The following is a 17,956-nucleotide window of genomic DNA, read 5'->3' on the forward strand; positions in this document are numbered from 1 at the left end:
CCTAAAGCTCATGACCATTGGTGAGGGTAGGAACGTAGATTGACCGGTAAATCTAGAGATTTGTCTTTTGACTCAGCTCCTTCTTTACCACAACAGTCTGATGCAGCGACCGCATCACTGCAGCCGCTGCACCGATCTACCTGTCAATCTCACGCTCCATCCTTCCCTCACTTGTGAACAAGACCCCGAGATACTTGAACTCCTCCACTTGGGGCAAGGACTCCCCACCCACCTGGAGAAGGAAAGTCACCTTTTCCCGGTTGAGAACCATGGCCTCGGATTTGGAGGTGCTGATTCTCATCCCAGCCGCTTCACACTCGGCTGCAAACCGTCCCAGTGCATGCTGCAGGTCCGGGTTTGATAGAGCCATAAGGACAACATCGTCTGCAAACAGCAGAGATGGAATCCTGTGGTCCCCAAACCGGACACCCTCCCACCGTACAGCGTCCAGCCCCTCTCAAGGAGATGGGTTCCAGAGCCTGAACTGTGCATGGAGGTGAGACCAAATATCTAGTCGGTGCTGCTAAACTTCCCACACAAGCTCAGGCTCGAGATGACGTTCCATGTCCCCAGAGTCAGTTTCTGTATCCGGAGATCTCTCTGCACCAGCCCCTTGATTTCTGGCTGTTCATAAGGGGCTTCTGAACCGCTCTGGGTCTGACCCGTCACCTAGGACCTGTTGCCTTGAGAGACCCTGCCGATAGCTTGTGGGATCATTCGGGCACTCAAACCCTCCACCATGTTAAGATCTCGGTTCAAGGAGGAGTAATCAAAACCTCATTTTAGTCAACTTTAAAACTAAACTTTACTTTAGACTGGTTTTAAAGCATATCCATGCATCACTCAAGATACAGATTGTATCATAGACCCTGTATTGGAATACATGCTGTATCGTGAGGTAACAGGCAATATCCAGCCCTAATCGAGTGATACAATTACATATACACAACAGATATCGACTTCACATTGATGAATACGTTTTGGGTTTTTCCTCTGTGTAAAAATCCACTGGCAGGATCGCTCATGTCCCAAACTCACAGGCCAGCTATAATTGCTCAGGCAGGAGTTCACCGTGTGTGTGACATGCCGCCAGCGCTCCACCACACTCCGAGTTCAGGTTGCGAAAGCATTTTACAGTTAAGTGCAAATTTACACCCCCATCTCCGATCTCCCATACTGCAGGTAGCACCACGACATGGGCAAAATGTAACATGGCGTTGCTCCTTTTCCACCCTCCCTCATGTCAGCGTCACCTGTTAACATCACGACCTCTGTCCAATTTACTGTCCTGCTATCTGTAGGCTAAACACTCGCTGGTCAATACACACTTGGAGTTGGACACAGGGGTTTCAGAGAGTCTCGTGGATGATACGTTTGCTTTGAATTCCAAAATGGACTACAGCATTTTGAAAGGTTTACTAATAGCTTTCTTGATACAGCACTGCACATCTGAAGGTATGGCTTTGCTTTACTGTGATTTTATTTTCAAATTGTGAATGATTGAGATATAATTTAAGATCAAGAGTAGTTCACTGTACTCCCAAACACAGATTGCACCTTTTTAAATGTACAGTGCAGTTACTCCACCACTGCGTTATCTTCATTAAGAAGCCAGCACTTCACTTTCTTGCCCAAGGACACGCCAGCAGTAGTAGATCAGTAGCAGTTTCTAAGTGTCTTCCTTCCTCAAGAAATACCATAAGCATAATCTTTAAGTCTAATATATGACATGAAATTACATGAGGTGATTGTGATGTAGGTAATTCACTGCTTTTTGTTTATATTATAGTATATATAGCATATCATTTATATTTTTTGGCATATTATGATAATGATGACGTTCCAGAGTTGGCAAATGTTATGGGGAGGGACTTGCACTTTCTGTCTATATACCTACAGCAGTTTTGATATAAACCTAAATTAAAATGTGTGCATTTGGGCATTGAGTCTTAACATACCTCTACATTTGCTGTTCTAGATTTAACTTCCTCCATCCAGTCCAGCGACGTCAGCCTCCACGATGAATCTCAGCCCTTATCCCGAGAGCAGGAGCCGGTTAGCGCTGAGGTGGTCCCCGTGGTGGCCCCCCCGAGTCTTCAGGAGGTGCAGAAGGCTGTGCAGGAGGCCTCAGAGAAGGAGGGCCAGGGGGCAGAGGAGGTCCTGAAGGAGCTGCTGGAGCGGGTGGTGGAGGCTGCACTTGGAGCAGCGGAGAGTGCTTCGGAACCAAAGGTGGAGGACCCGGTGGCGGTGACTGTGGAGGGGGTAGAGATTGGAGAAGAGGGACAAACTGGACAGACAGAGGAAGGACAATTAGTAGAAGACACGGGTGCGGGGCAGGAGGTAGTTGATGCATTTGAAGATGGGGCAGTTGTAGTAGAAAGCAACAGTCAAACCATCATAGCAGATTCAACTGAGCAAGAACCACATGAAGAGGTTGCAGATATAGCTAACAATATGGAACAAGCAATCGACGTAACAGTCGATAAGGAATCTGCTGCAGAGATGGTCGTAGGTGTAGAGCCAGTACAAGAGGTAATCGCGGATATTAGCCCAGATCTAGCGAACATGGAGCAAGAATTAGTTGTAAAAAAAGCAGAATTGGTTATAGACACTGCCCAAAACATCGCAGGAGAAGCACTAGAGCAGGCCTTGGACACTAATAGACTCCTAGACAATGAGATGCACACAGGGGCTGTAGAAGGCAATTTAGTAGTGCAGGACACAGAGCAGGTAAGTGTTGAGGTGGAAGAGATGGGTGATGGAGAGACAGTGATTGAAGCAGGATCAATAGTACCCAAAGCGGCTGAAGGATCGGAAGAAAGAGAAGAGGAGGCAGCTTCAGAGGCAGCAAATAACAGTGAAGACCAAGATCAAGGTGAGATACATCATGTTTGGATGTATATTGATGAAGTGAATGAGAAAAAGTGACTGGACACGTGCCTGACAACGACCATGACTGCTTAAAGTCTATATGAGGTTCTCCTGTTTTTAAAATTCTGACTTAGTTTGGTAAGATAGCACTTAAATATAAGTAAATATTGAGCAGAGTTTTACTTAAGTAGCCGTTTGTGAAGAAAGTTTGAAAATAAAAGTTAAAAATTACAGGAAGTAATAATAGTGCTGAGTAATAAAACAGAATGCCTCTGTGATGTTATCAATGTGCGACGTGCCACTGAAATCACAGAGACGATTTACACTTAACTGACACACTTTTTTGACAGTTTAAACGATAATTCGACACAATAATGTTTTTGCTCTTGTTTTCAGTATGCTTGTAGCAGTGGAACTATTTCTACTTATGGCCAGGAAGTACAATTATAAACTTTACAAAAATGTTCAGTAAAATCTGAAATATAATTGTGTTCACTAAGTTTTAGTGAAAGTCGTCTAAACTGCCATATAGACTTTGATATCAGTAACAATTTGCATGTCAAACAATCAATGTAAAATAGTGTAGCTATTTGTCACTGTACTACTTGTGTCATTGCAGTTGTCATCAGTGTTGTAGAATTTTTATGATTGCCATAGCAATACCACTTAGGGTACTTTGATAGAAATTCAAATGTGAAATAAGCTAATGCCTTATTATTTCTACTACAAATGTGCCAATGATATTCCAATTCATTAATAAATTATTTCTGGTAGGAAGAAGATGAAAATTCTACTTTAAGATTGAAATCAGGTTTTAAGCTTGACCCCAAGTAAACATACGTATACCCTGTTCTACATTCCATAAGACCACTCCAGAAACATTAAAGCTTGGCCTCTTGCCTTCATTTTCATGTGTCTGTCACATACCAACCTCTTGTAGAAGTGCAGCAGGTCTCTGATGGAGAGTCTCAGGATGGTGCTGGTGGTGTACAGGATGAAAGCCTTGTCCAGCAGAGCCCAGAGCAACTCCCTGGGATCCCCCACCCGAGCCCAGCGCGAACTGGGGCAGAGGAGGGTGCAAGTACCCCGGGAGATGAAAGGGCAAACCATGACAACGAGATCCTAGCTCCTTCAAATGACCAGGAACAGGTCAAACCCACACTGGACAATTCTGTGGATGTACTGGTTTTGCCACCTAAGCTTGTAAGTGAGCAGCTGGTGACCATGATTGACCATCTGGAAGATGCAACAAGAAATGGAGGTAAAAATAATTATGAAAGATAGAGTATATCAGCTAAAAATGGACTGATTAACATAATGGATTATTCAAATAATGTAATGAAATTACAAAAAGCATTGTCTACATAAACAGCTGTGGAGCAAAGTTGTGGTTGTAGCTGTTTTTGTTTTTGTTAGCTGTTTTTGTTATCGGCTTTATTCACATTATGTGATTTGGTTCTAACCAAACGTATTGGTTTAATAAGACCTTAAATGTTAAACATTAAAACAAGTTTTTATACACAAAAGCTTATATAACGTACATAAACCACGGCTTCTGAAAATATTTAGAAATCCAAACATCTTGAATTATCTTGTTCATGTGCTTTTTCTTTACAAATATATCTTTAGAACCAAGTGAGCTGAGATTGGAAGCCTGGAAGATTGGGGCTATTTGTGCTGCAGTCATCCTGGTTTTGGAGACAGTTGTTATAATCATCTATATCCTGAGAAATCAGAACAAGAACAGGTTGGTAACAGTCAACACTCCACAGAGGTGATTTCGATTGAATTACTCAGCAGGAGCACTCGCTAAAAGAATTATCTCTGTGTCCAATATTCTCCAGCCTGAAGTACAATCCAAATCTGCCTTTTCAAATTGTGCTGTACACGGTCATTACTTTCTGTATGTTGCTCTAAATTACATACACATATATAGTATTGCCAGTGCCAGTGTTGTTATAAATACTTTATATTGTACGAGATAAGAAAGGCCATATCATTTCACTCTCCCTGTAGCCCCATTTTGCCCATAACTAAAAAGAGCCATCTGTAAAACCAACAGTGCTATAGCCACAGATGGGAGCAGCAGTGGTATGACTGCGTCCCATGTTTACCAAGTTGCTGCTATCATTTCCACAAGGAGGCCACTCGTGCAGTTCTGTATAAAGTCAATTGTTGAACCGTATTCTCTATAGGTCTGGTCAACAGCGGGCGTGTGAAGAGGGCGTGGAGCCGGACGCTACTACAGGAGGGGACTACAACGATGACACTCTACCAGCCGGCAATGGGGACGCTCAACAGTACGTTTGAACACGTGAAAACACAGCAACGTTTAGATGGATGTTGTTATTCAGGTTATTTTTTAGACTATGCAAAATTAGAATATCACTCATCCTAAAAGAAGCTGCAAAAAGGGCTGAAACATTCAAATCATTTACAAAATTGAGCGTAAAGTGCTATTTCTGGTCTTTTGTGTTTCGTTTGTTATACTTGTGCGATATTCCTCAAGATATTCACGGATACATTTTAATGCATTTCTGATGGATTGCAACAAAATCTAGAAGAATAAAAAGAGAGAGAAAGAAAAAAAGAAGAGAGAAATTACAGCTTTGTACTCACATTTACTTATTAAAAACAAAACAAAATGGCTTTCACAATTATTTCCTTACCATAAGACACACTTTTAATCTTTGCCATGTAACACAAATAGTCAAACTTCTTCCTCCAAACTTCACTAACTCTGCTGGATGGTTTGGCTGCAGACCAATAAAAAGACTGATCATTGACTCTTGAGTGACTTCATTTTGCATACGAAAACTTTTATAACATAGTAATATTTAGAATTTTTTTTATGTCAAACTGAAATGATAGTTTTAAAATTAATTAGTATTACTAACAGGAGCAGTCTTATAAGCCACTCCTCTGACTCGCTGCTGTGCCAATCTGCTCATTTCCTTTGTTGAACCCCCACATTCTCTCTGGGAGACTGATTTTCTGCCTCTACGCAAGTGTTTTCCACAATTACAGGCGACTTGTTAGCAACACCAAACATGCCAGACACTCAGTTCCGGACCAAGTGTGGTGCGCTGACCTGAAAACTGGTATTTTAACAGTAGGCACCAGTTGTGTGCTCCTCAGCTGATTCCCTCTCGGCTGTTCTCTAAGCCGTGTGCTCAGTGTGTCACATGAGAGCGTGAGTCCCGTGAACCCAGGCATTAGCGGGTGTAAGACTGCTATGTCTCCTAATCACACCCACCACCATAGTTCAATACTAAGCCACAGAAGACAGTGTAAGGTCAGCTGACAGTGTGCCTGACAGATGAACAATAAAGAAAAATGTGTTGATATAAATGTCTGCTGTTAAGGAGACGCACGTGAAATAAAATGCCTGACTGGCAGACGGTAACAAAGCAGCACTGAATTATTTAACAACTGAGGAAATGTGTCCTTGTCAAGAGACTTTGAAAAAACATGGACAATCGAGGGAATTGTGGCCTTTATGAGTTGGTGCTGGTTTGCAATCAGATTCCATTTTCAATCTTTGAGACACATTTAAGAAATATGGAGCACAAGGTACAAGTCCATGTTGAAGTACTACATATGTGTCATGGAAAACATGTAAAGTACAAGCCCAAAATACTTCATAGACCATAAGCATTCATAGATTCCGCAAATACACGGCTGAAACTATATAATTGTACATTCAACATTTTGACATTTTTATTGCACCGCCTTTGGAAAAGGATTTGGTGAAACCTATTAGCTTTATGAGATACAACAGATTTCCTCACACAATATGGCACCAAAGTGACATTAAACATCTGGAGTTTACTTAAGATGGCTGTGAGCCCTTAAGGCTCATCACGCAACAACAACAACAACACTTTTTACTAAAAAGTGCACACCGTGCATCGTTACCTGCAATTTGTCAATAATGTCAAAGAATCTATTTATATCTATGGTCGTCGTAAACTCACAAAGACGATCTGCTCTAAGCATCTGCAGTAGGACATTAGAAGTAAACAAAGCTTTTCCTCACACTGTTTAGTACGAAAGTGAAAAATAGTCTTGAAGAATATATAAATCCCTCCATTTTTAACATTATTAATATGAAATGTCTTTTTAAAGTCACATTTGCCTCTTTCTAGCACAAAATATATTTTATTGAATATATTGTATTGTATTGTATGCCCAGAAAATAGATACCAGTGCATAATAACGTGACTTCTGCCTCTAACACGCTAAAACACTCACTATGTAAAACACCTCTTACAGGACCAGAATTTTGGACACGTCCAAAGTGGCTTCAACGCTGCTACAGAACAAAGATGAACAGGAAATGGAACAGGTGATACCCATGTCAGAGCTGCTGCCCAGCTCTGCAGATGACAGGCCCAACACAGGCGAGCCAGAACCCTCACCAGACCGCAGGACTTCAGCACTCTAAAGCCTGACCAGAATCCAGTGCAAAAATGCTACTGTTCAGTCCTGTACCAAAGATAGTTTAACAACTGAATGATGCAAATATGTCAATTGCAATTCTTTGTACTGTTGATGTTAGACTTTGTTCCATCCTATTTGTTGTTTATTGTGTTTGTTGTATATAGGTGTGTGAGTAAACTTATATTAACAGAGATGACTGTATGATTGGAAAAAAAATTATAATAATTTCAGGAATTATATTTAAAAGGAGAGCGTGGAGGATTTAAAAAAAAACTGTAAACTGTCGTCATTTGTCAATAAGGAAATAAAAAGATGTGTTTTCTGTCATTTCTTTAATAGTTACATAATGACATAATAAATATGGGTGACTGGGCGCTCCCTTAGGGTGAGGAGCTCAGTCACATTGGTGAAGAAGAGAGGAGCCAGCAGAGGTGGCTCACACATCTGTTCTGTTTGCCTCCTGGGGAGGTGTTCCGAGTATGTCTTATCGGGGGGAGGCAGACCCAGGACAAGCTGGAGGGACTGTGTCTCTCGGCTGGCCTGGGAATGCCTCAGGATCCCCTGGAAAAGCTGGAGGATGAGTGTGTGTCAAAAGGAAGTCTGTGCCTCGTCCCCCGCAACCCCCAGATAAAGTGGAAGAAAATGGATGGATTGATCATAATTAATTTTACACTCCTAATATTAAAATCTATTCAGATGTATAGATACAATGTGTAGATTGTATTATTGATATTTGACTTTAAAATGAACTGTTGTACAGTTTTGTGATGTTCAGTAGGATTTGAGGGCATTTAATGAGTTTTAAGAAAGAACTTTGGAGCCTCCAGTGCATTGTTGAGTGCAGTGTGCATAGTGATGTGTGTGGTTATTCAAGCTCCAGCAAGGTCTGGTCATGCGCTCAGAAGCTATTTAAGCCAGGAGAGCGCAATGGGCCAACTCTTGGGGGGCTACAGTTCGGGAAAAGGAGGAGCAGCATGCAGAGGTAGGGGCACTCAACATAAAATAAATCTAATTTCCTTTTTTATCAGTTTACCTGAAGTAAACCTGTTGGCAACTTTCATTCACAAGAAATTTAAATTGTACTTTTTCTAATGGTTTTCTTTCTTGTCTTTCAACAATAATTACATCAGACGATATATTAGTCACTTTTTCAGTCAATTATGCGTTCAAAGGACAAGAAAATCCCATTGCAAATCCTAGCTGAAGCATATCATCTTTCCCTCTAATGTTTAAGGCATCTCTGCACTTGTATGAGTTGAAAGCTAATGGCTGTGTGAATTATGAATAATGACTGCTGCTGCCTGGAGGGGAATGAGCAAACTTACGGAGTGATGCTATGACAATCAGCTTTAACATGAAACAAAGCTACTTACTTTCCTTTACGCTTGCCATTCTCTTTGTGCGTTTTGTCTCCATGTTAACCTATATTCTGTTCTATTAGTGGAGAAAAGCCTGAAGTTCTTTTCCCCCTGTGCTCTGTGACAGCATGTGGAGAGCAGGTGCCTTGGTGCTAACCCTATGTGCCACTTTAGTGTCGGCACAGTTCCCCCGGGAGTGTGTAACTCCAGAGGGGCTGAGGAGCGGTCAATGCTGCCCCTCGCCCAGTGGGCAGGTGGGGGACGAGTGTGGCTCCAGCACAGGCAGGGGGCAGTGCGTGTCCATAGCAGCTGACAGCAGGCGCCATGGACCTCAGTACCCTTACTCTGGACGAGATGACAGGGAGAGGTGGCCACTGAGATTCTTCAATCGCACCTGCCAATGTAATGGCAACTTCAGCGGCTACAACTGCGGGCGCTGCCGGCACGGGTTGGCTGGACCTAACTGTGATCAGAGAGTGTCTGTGGGTAAGGGATCACTTCCATCAACAAAGCCCTTTAACAATGTTTATCTCATCTCTTTAACGCGCTCTGTGTCTTGCTGTGTCTGGCTCATGTGAATAAACAACAGCCAGCATCTGACGGGTGAAAAAAAAGGTCTGATGAATTTCGCTCTCATTGTCCTTCAATCCCCAGTGAGAAGAAATATAATGCAGATGAGCGGAGCTGAGAAACAAGGTTTTGTGAACGCTTTGGACCAAGCTAAGAGGACGGTTCACCCAGACCTTGTCATATGTACAAGAAGGTACATGAATATATTTAAAAAAATCAATCCAAACAAAACCTTTACTTAATATACATTACATAAATATATCATTAACCTGTATCTGGATTTACTTCTACACTTAGGACCAATATGACAAATAGAATACGTTTACAACTCATAAACCAATACTTTGCTTATTCCTGTTTTCCATGAATGTGTGGTTATGTGCATCATTAGATATCAGGACGTGTTTGGACCTGACGGAAACACCCCCCAATTTGAAAACATCACCATCTATAATTACTTTGTATGGACCCACTACTACTCTGTAAGTAAGACATACCTGGGGGCCGGCCAAGCCAGCTTCGGGGGTGTCGACTTCTCCCATGAGGGCCCCGGCTTTGTCACATGGCACCGCTTTCATCTGATGCAACTGGAGAGAGACATGCAGGTGTGTGAGAGGACACCGCATATATATAGACTCAAGAGGAAAACTGTGAGGGGGAAAATAAGACTGTAGGTGGTGGGATAATGAGGCAATGCACTGGAGAAGTAAGTGGATTTGGGAGGATGGATTCATACAATTCCAAATAACAGTGTTAGAGAGGTAAGACGAATTAAACAATAAATACAACATTGTTAAAAGTTTTGCTATAAAATTATTAATTATAGTTATTTCTATGAGAATTTGGCAAAACAGCCCAGTAAAAAATTGAGATCCACATATCAAACTACAATCCCTAAATGATGTGTTTATTTTGTGAGAATACTTCTGGGGCACATTGGCAGCTACAAAATAGGGTAACAGTTGTGAGAAGGGTCCTTATATATAAATAAATTCATTACCAGACTCAGACCAGAGACAGGCAACTCTCTGTAAAAAAATATAAATAATAATAAATAAAATGAATGTGTGTACGGTACAAGAAAGCTGTGGCAAAGACAACATTTAAACTTTCAATTTAAATTGCAGGATATGCTCCAGGACCCCACCTTTGCCCTGCCGTACTGGAACTTCGCCATCGGGGGCAGCGACTGTGACATTTGCACTGATGACCTGATGGGCGACAGAAGCAACCTTGACTTAAATGGCATCAGCCCCAACTCGGTCTTCTCCCAGTGGCGGGTCATCTGCGAGAGCGTGGAGGATTATGACACGCAAGGCACCGTGTGCAACAGTAAGGACAGAAAGACACGATGTAATTCTGCCTCTGAGAGAAGGAGAGGGCTGCTGATGTTCAACTTTGTCTCAGCTGCATCAGGAAAGAGGGGCAAAGAGCTCATAAAGAGTGCATGTGGAACGTAAGCTGCTATAAATAACGTCTCACAGCTGTTGTGCTGCATTCAGAATGGCCTGACACTTCTACTGTTTGTTTGCAGTAACAGTTAGATGTAGGTCTCTGCCACTCGAAACATGTAGGATGAGACAATTCTGTATGCAACAATATGACTCTGACAGCCATTTTTAATATACAAGAATAGAGCATGCATAAAACCTTTCTTGATAACAAATTCCTTCAGCCTAGGCCAAGACACCAGAAAAAAATACAAAAAACAAAATTACTGTAAGAGAAATTCTGAAATGTCTTTCAAATGGCAGCATCAATTTAACAAAGACCACATAATCTCAGAGCGTTCAACAATAGAAGAACATTCCAGATGGTTTATAATCACTTAATACAACTTGTAGAATCCGTATTAGCTGTAGGCAACGGTTTGAACAAGGATCAGATTGCATTCCACTCCAGATTACAACCGCCTTTGTTACCTTTCCCCCACATTTTCAATAATTTGCCATGTCAATCCACTCATTCTGTTTGAGGTGGTAGTTCTTTTTGAACGATTTCTTGTACAGTGGAAAAAAAAAGTCAAGAATTTGGTTCATGTGAGCAGAATCTTGTGAGTGATGCGTCTCATTAATCTCCTAAGAGATCCGAGGCAGGTTCGGTATGTCCTGCATCAACAAGCATCATCTCCTTAAATGGGTGAAGAGGAGGGAGCGGGAGCCTCATTTGTGCTGGATGAAGACATTTTCTTTGATCTGGGGGATTAATCTTCAAACAGGCAGGCAACTTGGTTATGCAGCTCCCTTGTTTTTGTGCTCAGATGAGTGCATACGTACTGGGAGAAAAGGAGGCACAATAAAGCGGAGTCACAATGCTCCGACGCCTGACTGTTGACTAGTACTGAATAATTAAGAAAGAAAAGTGCCACACTGTCATGTTTAAGAATGATCAAGCAAGTCTAGTCTGCCGTGGAATTAAGGGGTGGATAAATAATACAATATTTCTAAACAGCCTAATATTCTGTCGGGATCTCTGGCCTACATAAGAACTTGGTGGCCTACTAAGCAAATAGTTCAGGAAAAGCAAAAACTTTAATGGTACATTCACAGTTCTTTCACGGAATTTCAAATATTACACATAAAATGTATGTGATCCCTCATTTGTGCAGCAGTGGCCCTTGACAGAAAAGGTTGCAAAGGTATCTTCTGAAATCGAAAAGTTTCAGATGCCATCTAGAATCCATTATCAATCTGAAAGTACCGGTATTACTTTGAAACCTTTTCTGTCATTCATTACAGGCCACGGCAGGCCACTTACAAACCAGAAGGTTGGGTCTAGATTACGGTGGCTAGATTTTCAAAATTAAAAACTGGGACAGACCTCGGTTGGGATGGGGGGTAATAATAAAACTGTAAAAAGCACAGGTAATTAGGTGCATCTTTATGCCCTCGGTCCATTCATGGCTCATTCACAGCTCTCTAGTGAGTCAGTTTATAATCTCAGGAGAGTATCAGTATCAGTGGAACTAATTTTTAATGTTCTGGTTATTCTAAAGACAGAGCTTCACCGTTTTGGCTAAAGAAACAGCAATACTCTATATATTGTTAGTGGGTCTCAGAGTAGTCAAAAACCTGGGACATGTCTTGTATCCAAAACCAATGATTTGTCCCAGTTTTATACATCTGCTGGGACATGGGACACCGGGCTCTGGTCACCCTAGCTCCCTCCAGTTCATTCTGCCATTGAGATTCAATGTTATTAAAGACTCCATAATCAGTTCATCTTCTCTTCTCGGGGTGCGGTACATGGTACAGTATATAAATACACTCTCTTCTATCTAAAATACAGATACTGAGACCAGTCCTATCAGAAGGAATCCAGCAGGGAACGTGGATCGCCCAATGGTCCAGAGACTGCCAGAGCCCAAGGATGTTTTAGACTGTCTACAGCTGAACACTTTTGACACTCCTCCTTACTACTCCACCTCGTCTGAAAGCTTCAGGAACACCGTTGAAGGTAACTTCATGCAAAGCAAACACAAGTAAAATGGATGACAAACTACTTTTCAAATGACTCACTGAAGAAACTCACAGCCAAAAACGACAGTCACGCACCATACTCCACCCACACTCGCATATGGTTTGCGCCAAAACGACATGTGTTATTGCTAATTTTGGTAATCCACTTCTTTCATGTGATGCCTTTTGTCTATTGTGTTTTCTAGGCTACAGTGGCCCCCAGGGAACATATGACCCTGTTGTTCGGAGCCTCCACAACCTGGCCCATCTCTTTTTGAACGGGACAGGGGGACAAACTCACCTCTCACCCAATGACCCCATCTTTGTCCTGCTGCACACCTTCACCGACGCAATCTTTGACGAGTGGCTCCGCAGAAACCAGCCCGGTACATACATTTTCATTTACAGTAATGGTTTGTAGACGGAGGCGTTGCTACCCAACAAGGGCTCATTACAGTAATTACATTTCACTGACTATTGAAAAAAGCTAACAGTGACATTATTGTTGAGTTCAAAGGTAAAGAAAAGAGCCAGGGGAATGTCTGGAAAGCCCCTTGTGATGTTTCACTTTTGGCCCACATGACACCCTTGCAACACCACTGTTTATAGACCTGGAGTGTTAGACTGTGTGTTAGTGCCATCTGTTACACGGTGATTGTGTGTGTGCAGGTGAGATCGTTTACCCGGAAGAAAATGCTCCCATTGGCCACAATCGCCAATTCAACATGGTTCCCTTCTGGCCTCCTGTGACCAACGCTGAGATGTTTGTGGCTGCTCCGGAAAACCTGGGCTATTCCTATGAAGTACAATGGCCTGGTCAGTACCAAGACTTACCAATGCTTTACGTTTTTGGATCCACCGCCTAACCTTTGACAACTTTACCCCTCTCATCCGTGCAGTGAGTGAGTTCACCATGTCTGAGATCATCACCATAGGCGTGGTTGCGGCCGTGCTGGTGGCGGCGTTGGTGGGAGGGGTCATCGCTTGTGCTGTGCGCGCTCGGACCTACAGATCAGTTGAGGGACTGGAGCCACTTCTGGGAGAGACTTTCCGCCGTTACTCCGAGGATGACAGGCGACTGGACAAATCACAAACAGTTGTCTAAAAAAAATAAAAACACTGTCTTTGAAAAGGCCATAACATTTAAATGTATAACTTCTGTTTTTGTACTCCCCCTAAAACGTCTTCTAATAAAGCTGAACTTGTTTTGAACCCAGAGGGGACTGTGTGGGTGACATTTTGTTGACAGTAAATTGTGAAGTTAGTTGTGGAAGAGTGTTTGTCTGACAAGAACTGCAAAAGAATCCAATTGCATCCAAGAGGTTGTATGTGTCATATAATAAAACTGTACTGAAAATGTACTATTATTTTTGGCAGCTAGCTACTGCAGCTTGCATTTAACTGGTTTTCTTCATAATAGGATGAAAACATTAGCCAGGTCAGAAATCTGTCTCCATTGGATCAAACTGAGCTTCAATAAATGGAGCCTACAGCATGGCAAAAAAACAAGCAAAACTGTGATAGGAGTTTTCTTCACTTGCAGAATAGGCTTATTTAGCAAACTTACTTTAACATTGTGAAAGATAGTACTGGGTAGAACTAGTCAATTTGCAACCATTTACAGAAGACCTAACAATAATGACTTACCACTCGCTTATCACTTTAATCCAGGCACACTTTTCACCAAACCGACCAGGTAAAAAATGTAGAACTCCACTTCCTGCTCCATTTATTAGTGCAAAGGCGTATTAAGATGGGGAATGGCAATGTTTTTAGTTTAAACATGCAAATCTGCAAGAAAATCTAGCAAGTTTGAAAGAGTAGAAAATAACATGAACATTTACAATATTTTCAACATGCAAATTTGCTAGGAACAAAATAGAACATTTGTGAGAGAAAAAACATGCTATTCTTGTGAGAAAAAACACAGAATTGTATGAGTTTTCAAACATGCAAATTTGCCTGAAAATGTCAGATTTGCTGTGTATGTAATATGTGTATATTTAAATATTTGTGTAGAGTATACATATGGTGTATACTCTATATGTCAAAGCTAAAGGCTAACACAAATGAACATAAATATAAAACAGACACACTTGATAAAGGTACAGAGAAGTCAAAGTTGAGTGTTTTTTGTTCAGTTTGTGGTGTTATTTTAACATAATCGAATACATTTATTGTATGTTAGCATTAGCCTAGAGAGAGAATCACTTACTTTTACAAACAGGTGAAGTATTTTCATGCTTCTGTGATCGTCTATCAAACTCACGGTGTGTTAATTGGTTTATTTTAGCCAGACGTGCCTAATTGCCCATAAGGAATGAATGAAGCAGGAAGTGGAACTCTAAATGTTCAAGGTACCAGAACTAGCCCGTCGGTTTGATGAAAAGGGCCCTTGACGTTTTCAAACCATTTGAACGAGTGAAGGCCCCTGTGGTCTATTGGAACACAGACACTGCCTCCGTGTGGGGAAAGTGCGTTACTGCGTCAAGTGCAGAAAAATATTGTAGAAAAAGGATCAGTTGTAGTCATCTGGACTCCATATGACTACAACTGAACCTTTTTCTACAATGGAAAACTCCTGAATGAATGAGGGATTACGCTGACATGCAGAAAAATATGTTTGACCGAAGTCAACATGACTGAATGCAATACTTTATTTATCAGCCCTCTTTATAGAACCATTGGCCATCTACTTCATGCCATGTGGCTACAGCCTATTTTTGTGCTTTGCTTAATTCAACTCAAAGAAATGCCAGAGTCAGCAATTGCTAGAAATATGAACAAACTGCAACACATCTAGTGGCTCATGGGGAAAACTGGGAGAAATAGAAGACTATTTACAGCCATTTGGCTGTGCTTTGTGTTCATACAGGGTACACTAACTGAACAAATATGAGAGGAAAGAACAAATGCTTGGCCGCTTGTCTTATTTCGAAGAGCTAGATCACCACTTTGACAGGCCTACTTTTAATATGCTCTATATGTATTATAATGCATTGTTTTTTCTCTCGGTTACAGTATTTGTCATGTTAACAACTTACAGTATGTATCTTAAAATCCTGCTTGTGCCAGCTTTTGAGATGGGAAGAGGTTCATCTGGGGAAGGATAAAGCAGACGCTGTTGCCTGGACTTCAATAAAGCTCACAATGTGAACAGATGGCTTTGATTAATGCAGAGCCATTGAGCAGAATCTCCCCAGATAACTCCTGTATTCTAAATGAGACATTTGTGTGCAATTGCATTGTTTGCCTCTGCTAACTCTCTTAATTAAGGGTAATTTTGGTTCCATGCGGAATCAGGTAGAAAATCTGTACTCCATGTAAAACTATTATTTGTCGATTTGTAAAACTCTGTACATTTTAACAAAATGGCAACAGATGCTCCATGCTTGTCACATGCTTTCTCTGTTTGGGATTAAAACTATTTTAAGTCTTGGAAAGAATAGCCAATAAATGTGTATAGTAGACAAGAACAACCATTTAATACAATATACTATTATAATCATTAATATTATTATAAGTTTTGTTGTTCATAGACAGTTGAAAAAGAATGAGAAAACATCACACTTACAAAACAGCACAGGTATGAAGCTTCACATTAAGACTGTACATAACACAGTAACAATATGGCTAAAAACAAGATAAAGATGAATAAAGATGAATAAGCCACACGTTAGTATTTACAGATAAAAGCAAAGAACTTTATTTATGATGGCTATTGTTGCTGCTATTTCTAAAACGTAAATATATATTACACAATAGGCTACACATTAGTACTATTTTTACTTCTGTCAATTATTTGCACACATACAACAGCACATGGACAGAAATCATTAAAATAAATCATAGTAACGCCCATATAAAAATGTATTGGCAGAAGCACTTGGCATGGTTCAGGTCTTTTGACAAACTTACTGTTACTATCTCTTGCTTTCATAGATTATCATGAAAGGTGCCTATGGAAATGATATTAAAGTTAAACCATTTGAACAAAAGTCTTTATAAACTATGCTGCATTGGTGGTTAGATATCCATATAAAGTTGCCATATCCACCTCTAAATCCACATTAAAAGAATGTACCTTGTGTTTGCGGGTTCCATGCACATATACAGTAGTTCATGTAAAATGCTAACAATGATACTGGTTCTGTAAGAGCTTACATGGCTGTTTTTGTTTAGCCTACCTTTATTTATTGATATTTTATTCATTTTGCCCTAAGACAGCACAGTGAGGACCACAGTTCCCTTGGTCTTCTTAAGTATTTCTACAGCTTCAGCATGAGTGACTCCTTCAAGACAGTGTCCGTTCACGGCAATAATTTGATCTCCACGTTTTAGCTGACCATCTTCTATGGCTGCACCCTGTAAAAAATATAACACAGTGCATTTACAGTAAACAATACCATTTTGATCAGGTTTGTGAAACATAAGTCAATTGTAAAGGATGTGCATTTTAACAGGTTTCTGGAGTGAAATGATCATAAAAGACCTGTCCCTGAAGGATTATGTCTCACCTTGTTGAAGACAGTTTTCACATAGATAGGCAAATCTCCATGGGGGCTTCCAAACCCTCCCACTATGCTGAAGCCAAGACCAGAAGAGCCTCTCTCTAGGCTGATAGTCTTATACTTGCGAGCACTGTAAGACATAAAGACAACATAGGCTGCTGAAACGGAATACAATGGCCTTTTTAGTACCTAAAAGTAACTGCCATTAAAGATCAAATGAATAAGAGTATAGGTGCATGTTATTTAAACTTATGGAAACAAAAGTCAAAAGTAGTTATTAGAATCCACTTAAAGCAGTAAGAATGATCTGTCATAGTAGTAGTAGTACAACTAATAATATAATAATATATTTGTAGTAGCTCGTCCAAGGTCGCCAGTGTGAATTCTGCTGTTGCCTTCAGTGTCGATGTACATGGCATGAATCAAGTGTGTTTATGAGTGAGGCAACACATTTCAATTAGCCCAAAATATAGTGCGTTCATGAACTGTTCCGACCAGCTAGACAAATAATAATAGTAGTGGTAGTCGGACATACATTACATTATTATAACCCATAGTTAATCTGACTTTACCATAGTTTGCTGTTGCGAAGTGGTAAGCTGCTGGGTTCTAATGGAGCTGAAGGGCTTTCACTGGGCTCCCATGTGGTGCACTCACTCACGCACGATGACACCTGAAAACATTCACATGTTTCATTTGTGGCAATTTGTAAAAATAGATATACAGTTTACGATGTGTCTCAATA

The 17,956-nt window shown here is 40.9% G+C and overlaps 3 protein-coding genes across 3 annotated transcripts in view; 2 read left to right on the plus strand and 1 right to left on the minus strand.

Annotated features, from left to right (window-relative positions):
- Positions 1–1,245: 1,245 nt before the first annotated feature.
- Positions 1,246–7,728, plus strand: LOC140377428 (uncharacterized). Its single transcript, XM_072462824.1, has 6 exons — positions 1,246–1,455; positions 1,979–2,875; positions 3,812–4,132; positions 4,501–4,618; positions 5,067–5,171; positions 7,147–7,728. Exons 1-6 carry the CDS (start codon positions 1,392–1,394, stop codon positions 7,316–7,318), a joined length of 1,677 nt encoding a protein of 558 aa, XP_072318925.1. The 5' UTR covers positions 1,246–1,391; the 3' UTR covers positions 7,319–7,728.
- Positions 7,729–8,156: 428 nt separating this feature from the next.
- tyrp1b (tyrosinase-related protein 1b) lies at positions 8,157–13,918 on the plus strand. Its single transcript, XM_072462799.1, has 9 exons — positions 8,157–8,296; positions 8,800–9,158; positions 9,327–9,435; positions 9,634–9,847; positions 10,370–10,574; positions 12,531–12,698; positions 12,907–13,086; positions 13,370–13,516; positions 13,600–13,918. Exons 1-9 carry the CDS (start codon positions 8,289–8,291, stop codon positions 13,803–13,805), a joined length of 1,596 nt encoding a protein of 531 aa, XP_072318900.1. The 5' UTR covers positions 8,157–8,288; the 3' UTR covers positions 13,806–13,918.
- Positions 13,919–16,382: 2,464 nt separating this feature from the next.
- LOC140377176 (multiple PDZ domain protein) overlaps positions 16,383–17,956 on the minus strand; it is a 28,157-nt gene continuing 26,583 nt past the window's right edge. Inside the window, 3 exon segments of the mRNA XM_072462503.1 lie at positions 16,383–17,065; positions 17,218–17,341; positions 17,784–17,884. Coding sequence (XP_072318604.1) covers positions 16,919–17,065; positions 17,218–17,341; positions 17,784–17,884 — 372 coding nt within the window. The 3' untranslated portion in view covers positions 16,383–16,918.

The sequence above is a fragment of the Eucyclogobius newberryi genome, unplaced genomic scaffold, assembly GCF_026437365.1.
Source record: "Eucyclogobius newberryi isolate DKJ021-1_F unplaced genomic scaffold, fEucNew1.0.hap1 SCAF_4, whole genome shotgun sequence".
NCBI classification, from domain to species: domain Eukaryota; kingdom Metazoa; phylum Chordata; class Actinopteri; order Gobiiformes; family Gobiidae; genus Eucyclogobius; species Eucyclogobius newberryi.

Bases quoted from the DNA above. Each gene is read 5' to 3' on its own strand.
- LOC140377428 (XM_072462824.1), top strand. From the start codon at position 1,392: ATGGACTACAGCATTTTGAAAGGTTTACTAATAGCTTTCTTGATACAG. The intron at 4,619-5,066 runs GTTGGTAACAGT...TATTCTCTATAG, and splicing joins AGAAATCAGAACAAGAACAG to GTCTGGTCAACAGCGGGCGT. The intron at 5,172-7,146 runs GTACGTTTGAAC...CACCTCTTACAG, and splicing joins GGCAATGGGGACGCTCAACA to GACCAGAATTTTGGACACGT.
- tyrp1b (XM_072462799.1), top strand. The intron at 9,159-9,326 runs GTAAGGGATCAC...TTCAATCCCCAG, and splicing joins TGATCAGAGAGTGTCTGTGG to TGAGAAGAAATATAATGCAG. The intron at 13,087-13,369 runs GTACATACATTT...GTGTGTGTGCAG, and splicing joins GCTCCGCAGAAACCAGCCCG to GTGAGATCGTTTACCCGGAA.